A 21,593-nucleotide genomic window follows, 5' to 3' on the forward strand; every position below is an offset into this window, starting at 1 on the left:
GCAACGGTGCACAATTAGGGGGAACACTTTCTTGAAATTTTTAATGAGGGATCATCTTATTTACTACCGTCGTTCTAAGTAAACAAGATGTATAAACATGATAAACATCACATGCAATCAAATAATAGTGACATGATATGGCCAATATCATATAGCTCCTTTGATCTCCATCTTGGGGCTCCATGATCATCTTGTCACCAGCATGACACCATGATCTCCATCATCATGATCTCCATCATCGTGTCTCCATGAAGTTGTCACGTCATCTATTACTTCTACTACTACAGCTAACGGTTAGCAATAAAGTAAAGTAATTACATGACGTTTATGTTGACACGCAGGTCATAAATAAATTAAGACAACTCCTATGGCTCCTGCCGGTTGTCATACTCATCGACATGCAAGGGTTTCTAGCAAGAACGTTTCTTACCTACGCAAAAACCACAACGTGATATGCCAATTGCTATTTACCCTTCATAAGGACCCTTTTCATCGAATCCGATCCGACTAAAGTGGGAGAGACAGACACCCGCTAGCCACCTTATGCAACTAGTGCATGTCAGTCGGTGGAACCAGTCTCACGTAAGAGTATGTGTAAGGTCGGTCCGGACCGCTTCATCCCACAATGCCACCGAATCAACATTGGACTAGTAACGGCAAGCATATTGAACAAAATCAACGCCCACAACTACTTTGTGTTCTACTCGTGCATAGAAACTACGCATAGACCTAGCTCATGATGCCACTGTTGGGGAACGTAGCATAAATTCAAAATTTTCCTACGTGTCACCAAGATCTATCTATGGAGTCATCTAGCAACGAGGGAGGAGTGAATCTACATACCCTTGTAGATCGCGCGCGGAAGCATTCAAGAGAACGGGGTTGATGGAGTCGTACTCGTCGTGATCCAAATCACCGATGATCCTAGCGCCGAACGGACGGCACCTCCGCGTTCAACACACGTACGGAGCAGCAACGTCTCCTCCTTCTTGATCCAGCAAGGGGGGAGGAGAGGTTGATGGAGATCCAGCAGCACGACGGCGTGGTGGAAGTAGCGGGATTCCAACAGGGCTTCGCCAAGCGCTGCGGGAGGAGGGAGATGTGTCATGGGAGGGAGAGGGAGGCGCCAGGCCTTAGGTTAGGTTGCCCTCCCTTCCCCCCACTATATATAGGGCCAAGGGAGAGGGGGAGGGCGCAGCCTTGCCCCTTCCTCCAAGGAAGGGTGCGGCCAAGGGGGGGAGGAGTCCATCCTCCCCAAGGCACCTCGGAGGTGCCTTCCCCCTTTAGGACTCTCCCTTTTTCCTCTACTCTTGGCGCATGGGCCTCTTGGGGCTGGTGCCCTTGGCCCATATAGGCCAAGGCGCACCCCCTACAGCCCATGTGGCCCCCCGGGGCAGGTAGTCCCACCCGGTGGACCCCCGGGACCCTTCCGGTGGTCCCGGTACAATATCGGTGACCCCGAAACTTGTCCCGATGGCCGAAATAGCACTTCCTATATATAATTCTTTACCTCCGGACCATTCCGGAACTCCTCGTGATGTCCGGGATCTCATCCGGGACTCTGAACAACTTTCGGGTTACCGCATACTAATATCTCTATAACCCTAGCGTCACCGAACCTTAAGTGTGTAGACCCTGCGGGTTCGGGAGACATGCAGACATGACCGAGATGACTCTCCGGTCAATAACCAACAGCGGGATCTGGATACCCATGTTGGCTCCCACATGTTCCACGATGATCTCATCGGATGAACCACGATGTCAAGGACTTAATCAATCCCGTATACAATTCCCTTTGTCTAGCGGTATGATACTTGCCCGAGATTCGATCATCGGTATCCCGATACCTTGTTCAATCTCGTTACCGGCAAGTCTCTTTACTCGTTTCGTAACACATCATCCCGTGATCAACTCCTTGATCACATTGTGCACATTATGATGATGTCCTACCGAGTGGGCCCAGAGATACCTCTCCGTTTACACGGAGTGACAAATCCCAGTCTCGATTCGTGCCAACCCAACAGACACTTTCGGAGATACCTGTAGTGTACCTTTATAGCCACCCAGTTACGTTGTGACGTTTGGCACACCCAAAGCACTCCTACGGTATACGGGAGTTGCACAATCTCATGGTCTAAGGAAATGATACTTGACATTAGAAAAGCTTTAGCATACGAACTACATGATCTTGTGCTAGGCTTAGGATTGGGTCTTTGTCCATCACATCATTCTCCTAATGATGTGATCCCGTTATCAATGACATCCAATGTCCATGGTCAGGAAACCGTAACCATCTATTGATCAACGAGCTAGTCAACTAGAGGCTTACTAGGGACATGGTGTTGTCTATGTATCCACACATGTATCTGAGTTTCCTATCAATACAATTCTAGCATGGATAATAAACGATTATCATGAACAAGGAAATATAATAATAACTAATTTATTATTGCCTCTAGGGCATATTTCCAACAGGCCTCTCCTCCTCCCTCGCACGGCACGGCCCCGTCGCCATCGACGCCTGTAGTCCAGGCCCTTATGCCCGCGGGCGCCCAGCACGCGCCTCCCCCTTTGCGCCCGCGCGCGCCCAGCACGCGCCTCCCCCTTTGTGCCCGCCGCCTACGCCGGCTCTCGCCGTTGCTAGCGCCGCTCGCCGTCCGCCTCTGCTAGTCCCTGCGGCCGTCACCGCGCCTGCCACCGCGCCCGCCCCCTGCAGCGCCAGCCGGTCGCGCTGCATCGCGCGCCCGTTCATGCTCGTGCCATGCTCCTCTGCCTGCGCGCTCGGTTGCTGCGTGCTGCCATTGCTGCTGCAGAGCCCACCCGCTCGTCCCTCCGTTGCCGGCGCGGAAATTCCGACAAGATCCCATGCCATCGCCGTCGTACCTGTGGATGCCGGCACGTAGCGCTTCGAACCGGCCTCTGTGCCGCTGGCTAGCAGGCCCTGGTCATTAGATTAGGGCGCTAACCCACTAATTACCACTAACATGAACACTTAGTGGCACTAACAGATGGGCCTAGGGTCTTTAAACACTAACAAAAGGAATACCCTAAACGGTCACTGACAGTGGGGCCCCACCCCCTGAGAATGTTAAAATAATAATAATAATAATAATAATAATAATAATAATAATGAAGATTTAAAATAAAGATAATAATTAAATTAATTAATTAGTCAAATGAATTAATTAACTTAATTAATCATGTTAATTAAACTGAGACAATGACAAATGGGCCCCGTGTGCCAGGGTTGACCTAGTCAACTTGCTGACATCATGCTGATGTCACGCAGACACAATAATTGCATTTTCTAATTAATTTAAATCTTTTAATTCCAAAATTGATTTTAATCCTTTTAAAATTAATATAAAATAAACCATAGCTCAGATGGAAAAACTTTGTACATGAAAGTTGCTCAGAACGACGAGACGAACCCGGATACGCAGCCGGTTCATCCGCCACGCATCCCTAGCATAGCAAACACGCAACTTCCCCCTTCGGTTCATTTGTCCGAAAACGCAAAACACCGGGAATACTTTCCGGATGTTTTCCCCCTTCACCGGTACCACCTCGTACCGCGTTAGGGCACACCTAGCATCACGCTTTGTCATGTCATGCATCGTCATGCATTTGTTTGCATTATATTTATTGTTTCTTCCCCCTCTTCTCTCGCTAGACACCGAGACCGACGCCGCTGCTACCCAGTACGATTACGGTGTTGACGACCCCTCTCTCTTGCCAGAGCAACCAGGCAAGCCCCCCCCCCTTGATCACCAGATATCGCCTACTCTACTCTCTATACTGCTTGCATTAGAGTAGTGTAGCATGTTACTGCTTCCAGTTAATCCTATCCTGATGCATAGCCTGTCCTTGCTACTACTGTTGTTACCTTTACCTGCAATCCTAATGCTTAGTATAGGATGCTAGTTTACCATCGGTGGCCCTACATTCTTGTCTGTCTGCCATGCTATACTATCAGGCCGTGATCACTTGGGAGGTGGTCACGGGTATATACTTATACATAATATATTATACTTGTGGTGATTAAAGTCGGGTCGGCTCGTAGGAGTACCCGCGAGTGATTCCGATGTTGGGGGCTGAAGGGGCAGGTGGCTCCATCCCGGTAGAGGTGGGCCTGATTTCCCGCAGGCCCCCGACTATTACTTTGTGGCGGAGCGACAGGGCAGGTTGAGACCACCTAGGAGAGAGGTGGGCCTGGCCCTGGTCGGCGTCCGTGGTTATTTCAGAATAACACGCTTAACGAGATCTTGGTATTTGATCTGAGTCTGTCTACTGGCCTATACGCACTAACCATCTACGCGGGGACAGTTATGGGCACTCGACATCGTGGTATCAGCCGAAGCTTCGTGACGTCAGCGACTGAGCGGCGCGCGCAGGGTTGGACCGCGTAACGTAACTTCCTTTGTAATGGAGGTTGCTAGGTCTGCTCTCCGGCCGCGTATGCAACGTGCAGGTGTGCAATGGGCGATGGGCCCAGACCCCTGCGCCATAGGATTTAGACCGGCGTGCTGACCTCTCTGTTGTGCCTAGGTAGGGCTGCGACGTGTTGATCTTCCGAGGTCGGGCATGACCCAGGAAAGTGTGTCCGGCCAAATGGGATCGAGCGTGTTGGGTTATATGGTGCACCCCTGCAGGGAAGTTGATCTATTCGAATAGTTGTGTCCTTCGGTAAAAGGACGACCCGGAGTTGTACCTTGACCTTATGACAACTAGAACCGGATACTTAATAAAACACACCCTTCCAAGTGCCAGATACAACCGGTGATCGCTCTCTCACAGGGCGACGAGGGGAGGATCATCGGTTAGGATTATACTATGCGATGTTACTTGGTGAACTTACCATCTACTCTCTTCTCCCGCTGCAAGATGGAGGTTACGAGAAGTGTAGTATTTGAAAGGACTAGCTATCCCCCTCTTATTCCGGCATTCTGCAGTTCAGTCCACATATGATAGCCTTATTCCAGTTGATACCAATGCATACATATGTAGTGTAGCTCCTTGCTTGCGAGTACTTTGGATGAGTACTCACGGTTGCTTTGCTCCCTCCTTTCTCCCTTTCTATACCTAATTGCTGCGACCAGGCGTTGGAGTCCAGGAGCCAGACGCCACCGTTGATGACGACTACTACTACTCGGGAGGTGCCTACTACTACGTGCAGCCCGCTGACGACGACCAGGAGTAGTTTAGGAGGATCCCAGGCAGGAGGCATGCGCCTCTTTCGATCTGTATCCCAGTTTGTGCTAGCCTTCTTAAAGCAAACTTGTTTAACTTATGTCTGTACTCAAATATTGTTGCTTCCGCTGACTCGTCTATGATCGAGCTCTTGTATTCGAGCCCTCGAGACCCCTGGCTTGTAATATGATGTTTGTATGACTTTTTTTATTTGTAGAGTTGTGTTGTGATATCTTCCCGTGAGTCCTTGATCTTGATCGTACACGTTTGCATGTATGATTAGTGTACGATTGAATCGGGGGCGTCACAGTTCCAATCTCGATTTGTTCTTGTCCGGTACCCTGCTCAGACCTGGTCGAAAGATCAAATGTGAGAGATCATAACTTGTTGTTTCATCTTGCACAATATGATCATTGAGAGCGAACAGGAAGAGCTAGTGTTTAACACTGAACCATACTACAGGCTGGGTCCTCCTGCCGAAGTTGATCACCAGCTACCGGCAACCTGGACTGCCTACCTCAATATGCGTCAGGAGATCCGAGACCCACAGGTGCATCAACAACTGGAGTAGGATCTGGTGGAGCATCTATGGAGGCTCAAGGGCGATGCCTAGCTCGACGTGTGATGAAATATGAGTTTTTATTTGTTGAACTATATAATCTGTATTGAACTATTTGATTTCTATTGATTTTCTATGAGAAACTATGTGATAAAAAATTACTTACGTTGAGAATTCACGCCGAACCACATCGAATATGGGCCGATTCGTGCCGATATCAGGCCATTTTTTGCCAAAAGGCGGCCACATTTACACCAAAAATGGGCCGATATTGGCGCCTGGGGGCGGCGGTTGGGTGCCCAACCACCCCAGCGCTGATTATACCGCCGGCTCGCCCCCAGGCGGCGATTTTTATGCCTCCTGGGGGGGGGGCAACGGCTGAAGATGCTCTTAGCTGGCCACTTTTTTAGAAATAACTTGTTACTAGAGATAAGAATAAGACAGAATCCATTGTACATCATATTTTTCTGTCATCTCTAGATTACGTGGCTGGATTAAGATAGAAGTGTCTTATCAACCATTGTACATGCCCACCAAAGACAATAAACAGAAAGCCCATGTCGGAGTCATTTTGATGCAATGTGTATAAAAGCTATTCAAGGATAAATAACAATGTAAACGTCGAACATAACCCATGAGTGTGGAGAACCCTAGTACTTTGGGGCCTAACCCATGTGTGTGGGCAGGGCAGGGCCCCAAAAATCAAGGGGCCCCCAAACGTTGCCTCTGTGTGTCACCTGAAGGCTGCTGAAGCACTCATTTTCATCTTCTTGGGCCTGGTCCGCTCGAGGCCTCAAGCCATACCCTGCGTGGATCGATCTGAGCGATCATATCATAAACGAAACGGCAGCCAGCGCAGTACGTGTACGTACGTTCCGTGACTTCCGCTGTTCCCTATTCCGTAATGGCTTCGCTTTCCATCTCATCCCTGCGATCGATCTTTTTGCTTCAGCGGCTCGACGGCGATCGCTTTGCAGCCAGCAGATGGGCGGAAGCAAAACTGCACTGGACTTGCCAGCGTCGGCCGCCGCCGCGCCGGCCGACACTGATGCGGTGCCGCCGAACAGAAGACCAAGCAGTGCCCTAAGCTCCTCCTGTTCTTTTCATCTAATTTTGATACAAACTGCAAAGTTTTATTAAGATTACACTAAATATGTTTTGGAACAATTTTTGTCTAGTTGTTGAAGTGCAGAAATTGTCATAGTAGATTCAAGATTTTCAACGGTTGCTCGTCCCGTGGTCCATGTCCAAAATCAAGGTTCTATCTGATTCTTATTATTCAAGTCACAAGCCTATAATTCATGTGCGTTCATCAGTATGCTTTATTTTTTTTGTTCGTAAACAGAAACAATCATGCCTTCTAGTTCTAGAAGAAAGTATGATTTTGTGCCTTAAAGCGTAAGAAGAAACAGTTGTGAAAATTTGCATTGCTACTTGAGAATTTTTCAAAAATTGTACTAAATAACATAAGTTTAAATTGTATAATTAAGTGCTTATCTTGAGTTATATTATATGATTTCTTTCAAATGTTAGGGCCTCATTTTACTTTTCGCACCGGGGCCCCAAATTTCTGAAAACGGCCCTGTGTGGGGGGAACCCTACTACCCTAGTACTTTGGGATAAGTAGATCGAATACGGTACCAAAATCTAGATTGGTTAAGAGCGCACAAAAGCCTGTTCTAGAAAGCAGGATGACAGCATTATTCATATGAACAAATACATAGAATGCAGGTGAAAGGGGGCAAATTGTAAGGCGGTTCTATAGAAACCAAGACATGATCCGAATGTGAACAAAGTTCAACAGGGGGGTGATCTCACAAGCCATTGAACACTGTTATTTTATTGCTGATTAGTGAGTGGTTGGCGAAGAAAAGTCAGAACTAGTGCACACACAAAAAAAGGCACATCTCAGAACTGTAATTCACGTGCCAACTCGGAAACTATCTTTCCCGTGATGCAGAGGCAAATCCACTAAAGTATCATCAGTGGCAACAATTCAGCAAGCAGCAACTCATAGCAATGCAGCATAAACAACATTTATGCATAGCAGGCATGCTGGTCCTCTACTGAACCACCCAGTCTGAAGATTGGTCCTCTACTGAGCATTAGCATTGTAACATCTTAGGTTTCCCCCTGTTTTTCAGACGGCAGGACGAGTTCCTTGCCTGGCACAATTCATATCATACAGTTATAGGTATTACTGAACTCAGGGACGGCAACCTGAAGAAATACATACCGATTTGAAGGGCATAAATGCAGCTGCTCCAGCTGACATTTATTTACCACATCAAAGGTGTGATCAGCTTCCGGTACACCACCAAATTTAGCTTTCAAAACAGCGGTTGCAGACAGAACGGAAACATTTATTTGTTATTCAAGAGACCCTACTTCTCAATAATTGATGAGGGATTACAGCTTACTCCTGATAGAGGCTCCCATCCAATGTGATCAATGGAGGTGAAATGAACTGCGAACGGAGCTTACCAACAACACTAGGAACATATGCCATCTACATATCAAGTTATTAGAATGCAGAAAATGTCTAGGAAAAAAGAACTTTACAGCTTGCACATGAAATGGTCTTGGAAGAATCCACTAAAAGAAATCAAATTCAAGATAATTGTCTGGACCTTTCTCGGCTGACGGTGTTGCCTTCTGACTTGTCGAGGCTCCTGGCCGAGGGATTTCAACTGGCTTGGGGATATCTGGAGGAGTAGCGCACCTTATCAATGCCCAGTTAACACCTTCAAAGAATGGGTGCTGCTTTATTTCTGTGGCTCCACGTTTGTACGCCAATCGATGCTGTGGCTCCTTGATCAGCAACCCCCTTATGAGATCCCTTGCAGCAAAACCCACAACAGGTGATTCTGGGAACCTGAGGGGCTGGCCAACAACATTGAATAGCGTTGCCCTGTTCCCTGAACCTTTGAATGGAGTCTTGCCGAAAAGAAGTTCATACAAGAATATGCCAAAAGTCCACCAGTCCACAGCACTCCCATGCCCCTCACCCTTTATGATCTCAGGTGCCAAGTATTCATGAGTGCCAACGAATGACATAGACCTTGCATCTGTGGGCTCTGCAACAAGCTCAGGGAGCGGTCTGACCTGGGTTGCCATGTCTGCCTTTGCCTTCTTTTCCTTCTTCTCCCTCTTGGACTTGGAGGAGAAAAAGCGAGGAGAGAAGCATGTGGTTGTCGTAACGCAAGCAGGCTGGATACAGGCTGGCTCAATGCACACCGGTTGTACACAATAAGCTTGATTGCCCTTTTGGTTAGGATCTACACCAGGGTTGGAAGATTTAAGAAGTGTAGGGCTCACATCACAACGAAGGGACAAATCAAAATCTGACAGCATGATGTGGCCATCTTCTCTCACAAGAACATTCTCTGGCTTGAGGTCCCGATATATGATACCGAGCATGTGCAGGTATTCTAGAGCAAGAAGCACCTCTGCTACATAAAACCTGTACAAATATTTTAAAGATAAACATGAGTTTGTACACTTAACACTGTTTGTTAGTACCTAAAACCATCACATGATAAAGAATGTTATGTAATTGCTGAACATGTAGCGCGCCAAGCCTGTGCGCCAGGAAATGTACCATAGGCACAAGGTTGAGCTAGAGATCAGGGTGCAAGTGGGACGGGTTGCGGGCAGCCCGCATCCCGCGCTCTAACCCGCGAGCGCCCACACGGGAGACACGGGTCGTCGTATGCGGGATAGGCAGGCCGCCGTGGCGCCGCCAGCCCGCCATCTATACGCACGTACGCATGTGTGCGCACTGATATGCATGTAGTATCAAAGTTTCTCACCGACTGATACGAGCTGATATTTCTATCTTCCGACTGCACGTATTGCACGAGGAGGTCCTTCAGGTCAAGGCCAACGTTCAACGGGAATAGCCAGCTCGACTGCGGTCACGGGAATAATGACGCATGCGTATAAATATACATGGACACGGGCAAATTGCAGGCACCGCCAGGACATACGCATAAACCCGCTTGACTTTTGCGTACAGCCGCGGGAGCCCACTTATGATGTGTTTAGCGGGGCTGCGTCGCGGGATTGGCGGGCAGCCCGCGCCGCTTGCACCCTTAGCTAGAGATATGCCTTTTATCTCTACTTTAGTTGCCACCTTTCAATTAGCGATTCGGTTGGTTAGTTCCATATTGTTTGTATTTTTTGGGATCTTTGATCAGCTTCTCCCTATATCTAATGGACTTGCCCATGAGGAATAGATCAACCAATCAAGAGCACTACAATGAATCATCCCGGTCTTAATCTCTCCTATCCCTAGAAGCCACACTGTCCCTAACCTACTGGAAGTAGTTAATCCGGCATGAAAACAAGGCAACATATGTTAAGTATCAAGAATAGCACGAAATGCGACATAACTGTTTTCGTAAACAAATGATCGGATAAAATAAATCCAGCTATATCAAGAAAAATTAGGAGATAAACTATCAAAAGAGTCATTTCAAGAAAGAGAAACAAGTTCCTTTTAAACCATCCATCTGTCTAACAGCAGATAATAGTGAAAAATAGAGAGGAAATGCATTAATCATAAGAAACTCAACACTAACCACAAACAATATTAATAAAAACCGCTGCATACAGAAGTGGGGGAAAGGGAAACTCGCAGAAGACATGAGTACATGTGCAGTTGTAGTTCAAAAAGTGTTGAAAGTACACTACATAGTACTCCCTCCGTCCCATAATGTAAGACGTTTTTTGACACTACATTAGAGTCGAAAAACGTCTTACATTATGGGACAGAGGGAGTACATCTCAGACATAATAAGGAACAACAACAAGAAAGCATGATGTCAATAGGGCAGAAGGACAGATTGTAACTTTGCATAAATCCTAAAATACAATTAAGATTTGTAATTGAGCATGCAATGTTGCCCTAGACCCTAGTTAGTACCTTGAAAGATGAATAGTGTAACTGAATTAGGCATCAGATACACATATACATAAGTGAAGAACGTACAAAACACAATGGGTATTACTACGCTGCAACATTTTATGTGGGTACAGAAAGTAACTCCCCAAACAGTAGGAAAAATGAACACAAACAATATAAAATACTGTATAGAAAAATAAAAATGTTACAGACATGCTGAAGGTATTTTTTTCATATGCCTTTATTCAGACAGTTGATACGGCTTAACCATTTAAAATATGCAGTTATGTCCACTCCAAAGCAAGCTTCATTAAAATAGACTGATAAAAGAAACAAAAAGTATATTCCACAGTACAGAAAACACTAGTCTCTCATGAACAACGCACCCAACTGAAGAACGTTTCACTTAAGACTTCAAGTACATTGCCATAAAAAAAGTAAATCTATATCACATTACCTTATCACATTATATGTACCTCAAGGCCTATGTTACCACATACTCCCTCAGTTCCTGAGAACAAGGCATACATACTTTTTGCCAAAAAATTCCTAGCCTATAATACCCTCGTTTAATCACTACTTTTGCTGAACGGATCACTTAGATCACGGCTACATTAATTGCATGCAGTTACAGCTCCTTTCAAGATTGGCTCCACTATTACCTCGCTCCTCGCGTCCAAAGAATCGTTCCCGAACCCACAAGAGAGTAATTTTCCAGGGGTAAGTTGGGAAGCTAATTTTGACTGTGGGCTCTCCTTGGGGTGGGCGCTGAGAAATTTACGCCCAACTCATAGGAACGTAGGGAGTATTGGACATGGATGTGTGGTCGGATTATTTATATAGATTAGGGATTCCAAATCAATGATAGAGGTAGCTACAAAGCATTTATTTTAGCATTACAACTTGTAGTGTTCGAGAGCAAATATACCCAGTTCAGAAGACAAAAGCCTAGTGTTAATCATAGTTTGGTTGACTACTCAGATAATGCAAGCACGGGATAGGAGCTGATAAAGGAGAAATCACTACACAGTAATCAATGTTGTATTTAACAGGTAAGATCCCAGGAGTCTAAGTACCTCAAGTAAAAGAAGTGGCATTTACAGAAGCTCGTCCATTAGAGGCGCTCCAGATAATTTGGAGCATTACTGCCACTTCTAGTGCTAACAAGCCTACTACCAACGACAAATAATACGTGCCTACAGATTTTGTGATCCCTAAGATTTTAGATATATGAAATCGCTCTGAAAATTATGTTCTTCTAAATCCAAAATGAACCCAGCAACAGCAGCAATTAAAATTTCCAACATTGCTTGCTAACAGTAATAGATAAGTTCCCTAGTTAAAGAAAAATATAGTTGTTAACCATAGAGGCCAAAAAAAACACAATACTGTTAAACCTAATAAAATACAAGAGGACCATACATTCCATGAAATTGAAATCAACAATTGAACAATAAGATAAAAGATATAATTTGTCACCACATCTTGAAAGTTGAAAGATCTTCAATTTATTGTACTGACCCAGTTGTATTAGTAGACAACTAGATGATTTATAAGAACGGATAAGGATTGGTTGATAATGAGTGTGATAACATTTGCATATCTATCAGTACAATAAGTAAATAAATAAATAAAGAGAGAGAAGACTCTTACTTGGCAGCTTGTTCGGGGAAATACTTCCCAGGCTGTTTCTGCCTTAGGGTATGCAGGTCCCCTCCAGGGCAAAACTCCATCACCAAGCATGAGAATTTATCAGTCTCAAAGTGGGTGTACAAAGTCGGAAGGAAAGGATGGTCCAAGCACTGCAATATCTCCCTTTCAGTCTGGGCTCTCAGAAGCTTTTTGCGGCCAGCTAGAGACGCCTTGTCCATGATCTTCATAGCAAAGTAGCATTTCGTGCCACTAAGCTCTGACAAGTAAACACTGCCAATGTCACCACAGCCAAGCCTCTTAAGCAGCCTGAAGTGACTCAATCCTAGCGAACCTTCTTTGGTTCGGATCACCTGAATCGCCTCCCACCTTGAATCATTGGACTTGTGAGGCTTGCTAGCGCTGCTGCATATACTGCTACAGGTGCTATCATCACTGACATCGCTGCCAGCGCTGGCCCGGTAAACGCTGCTCTTCCCGCTCTGGACCAAATCGGCGTGGCCGCTGACCTTGGTGCTGCCGCTCGCCTTTGTCAGGCTGCTTGCACCGTCGCTGTACTTGGCAGAAACGGAGCTATCCTTGACGCTCCCTCGCAGCGAGCTCTTCTCCGCATCTTCGTCTTCGTCCAGTTTCACAGAGCCGTCAACAGAACTGCAGTCTTTATCTTGTTCTTTCACTCCACTGGACGTGGCCACATCACCTGGGGGAACTGCTCTCGGTGAGGCAGGCCCCGATTTGCCTGCTCCCCCAATTAGCTCCTCGGACTGCCTCCGAGAAGGCGCCGCCTCGGACGACTCGGCGGCGCTTTTACTGCATTGCTTGTCATCGACTATCTCAGCAACGGCCTTGGACGCCATCGCAACAGGGAGCCGACCAAGAAGCCCCTAACGGCGCCGCCATGACCCTCCTCCCATCGCCGCGGCGGTCGACCGATCAATCAGCGGCCGGAGCGGTGAAATCGAGACCTATCATCACAAGGGTTCGCCCCGAATTAGATTCAGCGAAAGCGATGCGGGTCAGCCGCCTAGCGAAACCGACGACGAATCGGGAACCAATAATTGCCGAATTATTAGCCGGATGGATCTGGCCGAGATCGAGAGGATCCCCTCCTCGCGGGGGGGAGTCGGGCGGGGGGTGGGAGTGGGGAGGGTGGAGTCTGCTTACTGGTCAGCCGTCGCGCCGTGGGAGCTCGCCGCCAGCGGGGCTGGGGAGGGGATCGAGGGGGGGGCGCTTCCTTCGGCTTCGGGGGAGGTGGCTGGCAGCGGAGGGGGGAGGACTGTGTGCCTGGCCCACTTGCCGGGCTTGAGTGAAAGTGAAGACTTTCCCCCTTCCGTTTACTGGATCTGTGACACTTTTCATCGTAAAATATTTATACACTTCCTTGCCGCATAAATATTTTTTCACTCTTTCGGAGATGCTCACACAGACACACATACCCATTATAAAAACACATACGCGCACCATATCTTCGTGAGCATCTCAAGATACTGACCCGGCATATCATGTTAAAAGTTAACAAAGTCATAATATAGTCGATGGGAATGTCTCCTCCCATCAAACGAATATCGCCGACGAAAGGACATTTCCCTCTCTAAGTGATTTTGAAGTAGATGACAACGCAATTTGTGGTCTAATCGTGTGCTTGAGCAACACAGGTATATTTGAAAGTGGCGCAAGACAGTTAGATACCCCTCTAAAAGGAAAAGAGCAAAGACAGTGTTTCGACAATTTCATTTCACCAAGACAACACCAACATTAGAACGAGCGCAGCAGTCAACACTACCGCAAAGAGCCACCCCCTCCCTGAGTCGAATCTTACTCCAAGACAATGACTTCAAGAGGGAGCGCGACATTGAGTGTCATCCTAAAAGACTTAAATCAAGGGTTTGCGTTGAAGCAAAATGGGAGGGGCAACAAAAATAGACCTCCATAATGCATTTAGGAAGGCAGCGACACCCAAGGGCGTCACAGTCACTAACATCGACCAAAGTCGAGCCAGACTTCAGCCGACAGCCTCACCATCCCACACCCAAGACCGACTGATCCACCTAAAGCACCCGTAAATTGACCACCCGTCATCTACAGACCTAACAAGCCCAATCTAAAGGCAGAGGAGCCACGGCAGATCGGCCACCACCAATCCGGGTCAGATAAGCCACCACCGATACAGGGCTAAGTCAGGGCGTGAGGAGGGCCGGAGGCTAGCAACAATAACTCCCAAGGAGTCGCGTTGCGCCACCTCGCACAAATTCGTCGTCGTCGAGGGTCGAAGCCGAACCAAACAGAAGAGGGAGAGCAAGGTGACCGCATGACAACACCCACGGTGCAAGGCGCGTCGGCGTTGCCGACGAAGTCCTCACCACCGAGTAGCACATCTCAGGAAGGTGACCAATGACGAGAGCTCGAGTTGTTCAAATCTTCAAGAAAAAGCTTGATGGGCACCGCCATCGCTGTCCTTCGTACTAGATTTGCTCGGTTGTGTCACTCGATGGTAACAAGGAAGGAAGGAGGGACAACGTGGCTAAGGGTTTGCTACCAGAGCCGCCGTGGAGGCGACGCGGGAGTTGAAGTGGAAAGTATGGAGTTATGCATGTAAGGTTATGATCTATACGTATCTATACATGTCTTTTTCAATCGGACATGGAGTATTTGCTCTCGAGCTCAAATGCTCCCTGGAGAACAGTAAAATATAAAAAAATCAAAAAAAATTTATGGTAAACTTTGACAAATGTTTTGTATGCTTGCAAGTTTCAGCACGAAATGATATTCGCGGAAGTCATCGCAAAAAAGCAAAATCGATGTTCCAAAAATGCTAGTTTTGAAAACATTTTACAGTGCTGATTTTGTTTTGTTTGTCACGCGTTACACGAATGTCATTTCGTGCTGAAATTTTGTAAGAATACAAAACACTTGTCAAAGTTACCACAAAAAATTAGAATTTTTAAAAAGTTAAATATATTTTTTATTTTACTGTTCATCAAGGAGCATTTGAGCTCGGGTGCAGAATAGGACTTCCGTTTTCAATTCCAAGATTCTAGCGCGGGAGGGTGGCGCGATCTCAGTATAGACTATGGTAATAATTATGTTAGATTATGTACTATCAAAAGTTGCTCGATGTGTTTTTTGTGGTAGTAAAGTTACTCAAAGCTATAAACATTATACTTAACATCATCTTATGCGAGGAAGATATCAAAGTAGTTAGCTAGGAAACATCCACGGCGGAGAAAGATGGGTGATAAAACATATTGTTACGCAAGTGGTATATTTATTAAATTAATTATTTTGTCACGGGTGCAGCAACAGCGCATCACAATCAACCATGACTTGCAACTTACAAGGTCACAAGTTGCATGCTTAGGCTCCCGAATTATTTGTACCAGCATTCATTCAACAGTGTTTGCTGCATGCCCAAGCAGCCGCCCTCTTGAATTAATGGTCATCCATTCACACGTTGAAAGCAATGTATATCCTACTCCCTGTGCACTCAGAAAGTAAGCATTGGCAAGCCCCCTTAAAGAACAAACCTTACACGGTTGTTGAGCTCTTTATATTGGATATGAATCCCTTGTAGTACTCATGGACAAATGCAATGGAAGCAACGTGTACCATTTATTAGGATCACCCTTGCACATCTAAATATCTCAACTGTCAAATCAGCATCCAAAATGTTGAACGAAAAATAACATAGGTCAGGTCAATGGACGTGACTAAGATTTTAGTGGGAGGTTATGTTCCAACCGATAACGAGTTGTATGTGATGATTTCATCGATCTTGAAATTTCACATATAGTACACTTATTACGTGTGTCCTTTAAAAAAAGAAAACTCCAGTCTTCAACATAACAATACATAAGATCAGGTGCTGGGAAGAAAGAGTTATGCCATGATGAGATCCTAACCTGTGGAGTTTTAGCAATGTGGGGAAGATCTGTAACTACTCCCGGTTGAAAAGTGGGCTCTTTTCGTCTTTGATTCACTAGGTTGCACGTATAATATTGGAAATTTTTAAGTAAGGTTTTTTCTTAATCCCTGAACTTGTAAGGATAGTTTGATTCAGTCGCTGTCCTTTTTATATTCAATTATACTTAATTTATTGTAGTTAAATGGAAGCAACTCATTAAGCACTTCCGAGCATATAGAGAAAAAAATAAACATATAGTTTGATCATTCTAGAAATTAGTCAAGCACTGGGCCCCTCCTAATCAAAGATCATACATACATATAGATGCCAAACAAGAACCTTGTTGGATTTAGAAGGAGTATTAGCATAGAATGGGAAGGATGTGAAATCGGTACTCAGCTCACACATGAGGAAAAGAAGCAGTGAAGATAAAACTTCAACGTAACACAATAGTATCAGCTCCGACACAGGAGCTCTAAGAAAATAAACCTTGATTCTATGTGCTTTGGATCCAACTACTCGTCATGGCCTTTGTGAAGAGTAGATTTTCTCTGTTGGTAGAGTTGCACTTCTCCTAGCACCCATCACTGACCATGTAGCATCACCACCTCTGTTGGATTTAGAAGGAGTATTAGCATAGAATGGGAAGGATGTGAAATCGGTACTCAGCTCACACATGAGGAAAAGAAGCAGTGAAGATAAAACTTCAACGTAACACAATAGTATCAGCTCCGACACAGGAGCTCCAAGAAAATAAACCTTGATTCTCTGTGCTTTGGATCCAACTACCCGTCATGGCCTTTGTGAAGAGTAGATTTTCTCTGTTGGTAGAGTTGCACTTCTCCTAGCACCCATCACTGACCATGTAGCATCACCACCTCTGAAACCACCAGGAAATCAAATCTCAACTCCAGAAGGATGCTAAGGTACCAAGGATGCATGGAATAATTATTATGAAAAGTTACATTGTACATTCCACGGAGATTTTGCTGTCAAAACCTATGACACAAAATTAGTTATATGTGCGTGTGTTAGGGTATGCTTGTATGGGTCAAGAACTTTGTATTATTTTGTGATTTGAATACAAGCATACTTCCCCACAAAGAAATAGTACCTCACAAACAAAGTAAGATAAAAATAAAGTTACTCAGGAAAAGGGCATCTAACACAAAATTAGAACCAGGGAAAAAAACTACAAATCTGTACATAACCCAAAAGTCACTCAGGAAAAAGGCCAAAGAAAGATTTCACGTCCACTATAAGAAAAGACAAATGAACTAATTTTTTTTTCTGAAAGTTCATGTTGTTATCAATAAGAAGACCAAATCATGTTGTGGGTAACCAAATTCAACCTCATGCGTTCGGCACTCAGGAGCTATGCATTCCAAAATTACGTTGATGTAGCAGAAATGAATGTATTAACATGGGTTAGTATGATAAATAAGTTGCCTTGCCTAGCAAATATAAACTAAGAACATTACTCATGTGCTTAGCATATATATATTCTTTAAGCTTAACTTCTGAATGTATTAAACTTTAACTACCTCTTCACAAAACAAATACACCGTGTTAAGAAAGTTGTGAAGACCTTGTACCTGCAAGTATATTATCAAATACTAGAAGAAATAATCAAGTTTGTTGGATATCCAAAAAGAAAATGCCAATCAATAGAACAGCAAGTTGCTATGTTATCAAAATAACAAGAATGGGCTTGAAAGTTCAGAGGGGGTGTAAAACAACTTTTTTTCAATGTTTCAGCATTGAAACTGGCAAGGATGAGCTTGCAAGTACAGAGATGAAATACTACTCAAAATTAAAGACGAATGTCCCTTGCAGAAGGAATCCACGATGACTTGAAAAATGAGGAATACACACAAATTTTGTTGTTGATGGTACCAGCATGTTCAGAGTTTGTGACAGCGATGTTGATGGACTGCACATTCGACTCCTCATTGAGATTTCTACAGCACTGAATCTGAATGGTTTGGTCACACAAAAACACATTTTAGCAACATATTTTAGGGGTTGTTTGGATAGGTGGTACATAGAAAACGAATTCTCTATAAACCAGGAACAGAGGCTAATAGAATAAAATCTCGTTTGGATGCTCTAACTAATTTGCGTTTTTGGAATACTTGGTTTTCGGAAACCTCAAATCTGCGTTTATAGAAAAACGACTATTAGTCGTTTTTGTAAAAGCTTGATTTGCATATACTCCACCGCAACTAATCGGCGTCCTCCAACCTGCCACGGCATGGCCGACGCCGCGTCACATCTCCGCTGCCTGATATGATACTCCTCGCGATTCGTCCTCCAGCCTCGGCTATGGCCATGAACGCATCGACATGCCGCTGTGTGGTAGGGATGCTCCTCGAGTAGTCGTGCTCGTCCTCCGGCCACGACATGGCCGTCGCTGCGTTTGCGCCCAGGATTCCGCTAGCTCGCGGCCGGAGCTAGGATGATGTATCGACGCCATCGGTGATGTGCGTCACCTGTGGCATGTCACTGGCTGGTCGGTGTATATAGAGACCAAATACGGGATGGCGGCCAGGAGCGCCCCGACAGCGACGGCACCCTCGGCGAGCTCCTGAAACCGCATGGTCAGCAAGGGCGCGCGCGAGCTCATGCTGGACAAGGACGACTGCACCTCCCTCGAGTCTCTCGACATGTATGGGGTACATGGCACGTAGAACACCGAGACCTGGAGTACTTCAGGCGAGTACCCAACGCCCGCGATGGTCGTATACGTACTTGACTAGTATGAGCAGAAGTGAAGCACGTACTGGCGGCTGCGCGTGGAGTCGTCCAAGGTCAGTCCAAGGGAAGGCGAGTAATGGCGTTGAGGGACCGAGGACCGAAAACAGAGGAGGAATGGATGTTGGAGCTTGCGTACCGTCTCCAATGGCCAAGTCGAGGAAGCAAGAGAGAAAGAGAAAGTCACGGCAAGAGTATTTTATCGAGGGAAGGTCACGGGAGGAGTCAGGACTCAAGAGTAAGCCAAACATATTTTTAAATAAACTGGTTTTACATAAAATAATTTGTAAAACCGATTTTGCTAAACATCAGCTAAAAACACGTTCTGTATAATCCCATGGCTAATCTTTGTTAGCCAAACGACCACTTAGCACAACACTTAAAACTTGTAAAAAGGGTTGTAAGCATGTCATTCAAGAACCAAAAAAACATTGGAATTGGCAACCTAGAAATATGTGTTTATCAAGAATAGACTGTTAGAGCAATTGTGTCTTCTTGATTACTCATTTATATTTGTAGTGAAAGAAGCTTGCGTGAGTAAACTGTAAATAAGACAGAACATTGAAATTGTTCTTTCGATCATTATACACGACAAACGACATGAGTGTACTTGTACCATTCTGATTCTACCTCTATTTGAACTTCATATGCTGCAAGAATACGTCAGTTATTGAAGTATTGGTTTACCTGAGAACAAGCAGATTTGTGATCATACTGCGGCATGGCAGAAATAAAATTAGTTAAGAACGTCGCATTGATTTACCTCGCTGTTGTAACCACAATCGGAAGCGCCCCCAACCACATGAATGCTTTCAAATTGCAGTTTCTTGCTACCCAGCAGCATGCCGTCACCCCAATTCGCCTGAAACAAAAATTCTGCCTCTTTTTTTGCAGTAATTCAAAGAGCTTTATTAAATCAAGGTGTTCCCAAGACAGTCAGCCAACAGGCTAGTCACTAGGAAGCTAGGTGTCTCATCGAGCCAGCACTCAGTCACATTCAGCATGCAAGCATGCTTTGCACACAAATGTGCCGGAACGTTTGCTGATCGATTTACATGAAGTACATCAAATAACGAAAAATCGCTAACTAGCTTTCCAATTTCTAGTAAGATAGGGGCCACAATTGAACGAGAATTGTGACGATTACTCCACAATTGCACCATCTCTAGGCAATCCATCTCCATGATGACATGCGCGAGTCACGCATTGCCAAAGCTTCCGCGAAGAGTGGGTCAGAAATACCCACATGTGGTTTACACCAAGCTCCCAGGAATGCAGTGCTCGAGCACGCGACACCACCCGCACCACTGCAATTTTGAGCGAAGTTGATTGCCCCATCCGTCGTGATCTTAACAGTACCCGCATCCAGAGGCCTCCATCCATAACCTGGGAGTATTTTGGTATTACTCCGTGGCAATTCCAGCAATGCAAGCGACTCCTTGATGGAGCGCAAGGAAGTAGCAGGATCCAGGCCCTTTTGGTCATGTTTTAACCTGTTGCGTGAGTGCCAAATAGTCGACATGATGATGATAATTTTAGCTCGGTCCATCTCTGCCATCATAGGATCACATAAAATGCCCCTCGCCCAAGAGCTAGAGTGTAGTCTGGGCAATCGTATATCAAACCAAGCATATGCTTCTTCCCAAAAACTCTGCCTCTCAAAAGTGTAACCAGAGATCACACAACTGAAAATACACACACACACACACACACAACATCCTAGAATCACCAGCAAGCACATGGATCCAACCCAGGGGATGGGGTGGAAAAGGACCTCGAGCGGGGATGCCACCAGGGACGAACGTGTTAGAAACGAACTAGAGGAGCGCATAAGGGAGGTTTCGGATGCGGCATGCACCCTGAGAAGCAGCGGCGACGGCTCCCCGCGTCCTCGCCGGATGAGGTGGCTCACACATCTCCGACACACGAGCGATGGGATCAGGAGAATTTTTTTCGAGCGGGATCAGGAGAGCGATGGGATCGGGAGCAAGGAGGTTAGGGTGAGAGCCGTGGCCTCTGAACGGTGGAGATGTTCTAGATCTCCGTCTTTCGTGCTTAGTACTCTGGAAGAAGAGGCCTGCTGTAGCCGGCAAAGGTTCGCGGAGAGAGCAGCCTCGCCGGGAAATCTGGTGCAGCGCCTGTTTTAAAGACGGCACCAACACGAGACGTGGATTTAGATCGAGGTATGAGAGATTACATTTCTCCTCCCGAGTACAACTTTCATGCAGAACAGGGCCCGTCATTAACTTCGGCTTGCAAGTAGAAATTTTAAGTGTACCATATTAAGTTTCAGAGGATTCACAAAGAAACCGGTTCAGCTCTCAACCGGAGTATGTTTTCAGAATACCGGAAACATCACCGTTGGCGTTAGAACTGACTTCCATTAAATCAGAAAACTGATGCATGCATTTTTTTTTCAGCAACTACTTTCTTTCTCCCTGCTATAATAATCTCACTCAGAGATAGAAAGGAATTTTGTTTTGAACAGATTGATGAACTTATCAGTGTTGAGAGTAAAAATCTGAATTCAGGATGACTCTAGCTCTAATTTCAGTTTAAAAGACTGAAATTGCTGCCGTTATATGAGGAATGTTACGATAGGCCAATCACTAACATCACATTCACGCAAGGAG

General features: G+C 45.6%; 1 protein-coding gene and 1 long non-coding RNA gene across 2 annotated transcripts; both read right to left on the reverse strand.

The window, feature by feature from the left end:
• Positions 1-8,091: 8,091 nt before the first annotated feature.
• LOC123103372 (serine/threonine-protein kinase D6PK) lies at positions 8,092-13,623 on the reverse strand. The gene is made up of 3 exons (XM_044524929.1): positions 13,470-13,623; positions 12,309-13,270; positions 8,092-9,212 (listed from the first exon to the last, which is right to left on the reverse strand). Exons 2-3 carry the CDS (start codon positions 13,160-13,162, stop codon positions 8,345-8,347), a joined length of 1,722 nt encoding a protein of 573 aa, XP_044380864.1. The 5' UTR covers positions 13,163-13,270; positions 13,470-13,623; the 3' UTR covers positions 8,092-8,344.
• A 2,919-nt stretch (positions 13,624-16,542) lies between these two features.
• LOC123103373 (uncharacterized) lies at positions 16,543-19,115 on the reverse strand. The gene is made up of 4 exons (XR_006449760.1): positions 18,990-19,115; positions 17,751-17,801; positions 16,966-17,086; positions 16,543-16,816 (listed from the first exon to the last, which is right to left on the reverse strand). It is a non-coding gene; the product is annotated as an uncharacterized lncRNA (long non-coding RNA).
• Between the last annotated feature and the right edge of the window lie 2,478 nt (positions 19,116-21,593).

The sequence above is a fragment of the Triticum aestivum genome, chromosome 5A, assembly GCF_018294505.1.
Source record: "Triticum aestivum cultivar Chinese Spring chromosome 5A, IWGSC CS RefSeq v2.1, whole genome shotgun sequence".
Classification (NCBI taxonomy): Eukaryota; Viridiplantae; Streptophyta; class Magnoliopsida; order Poales; family Poaceae; genus Triticum; species Triticum aestivum.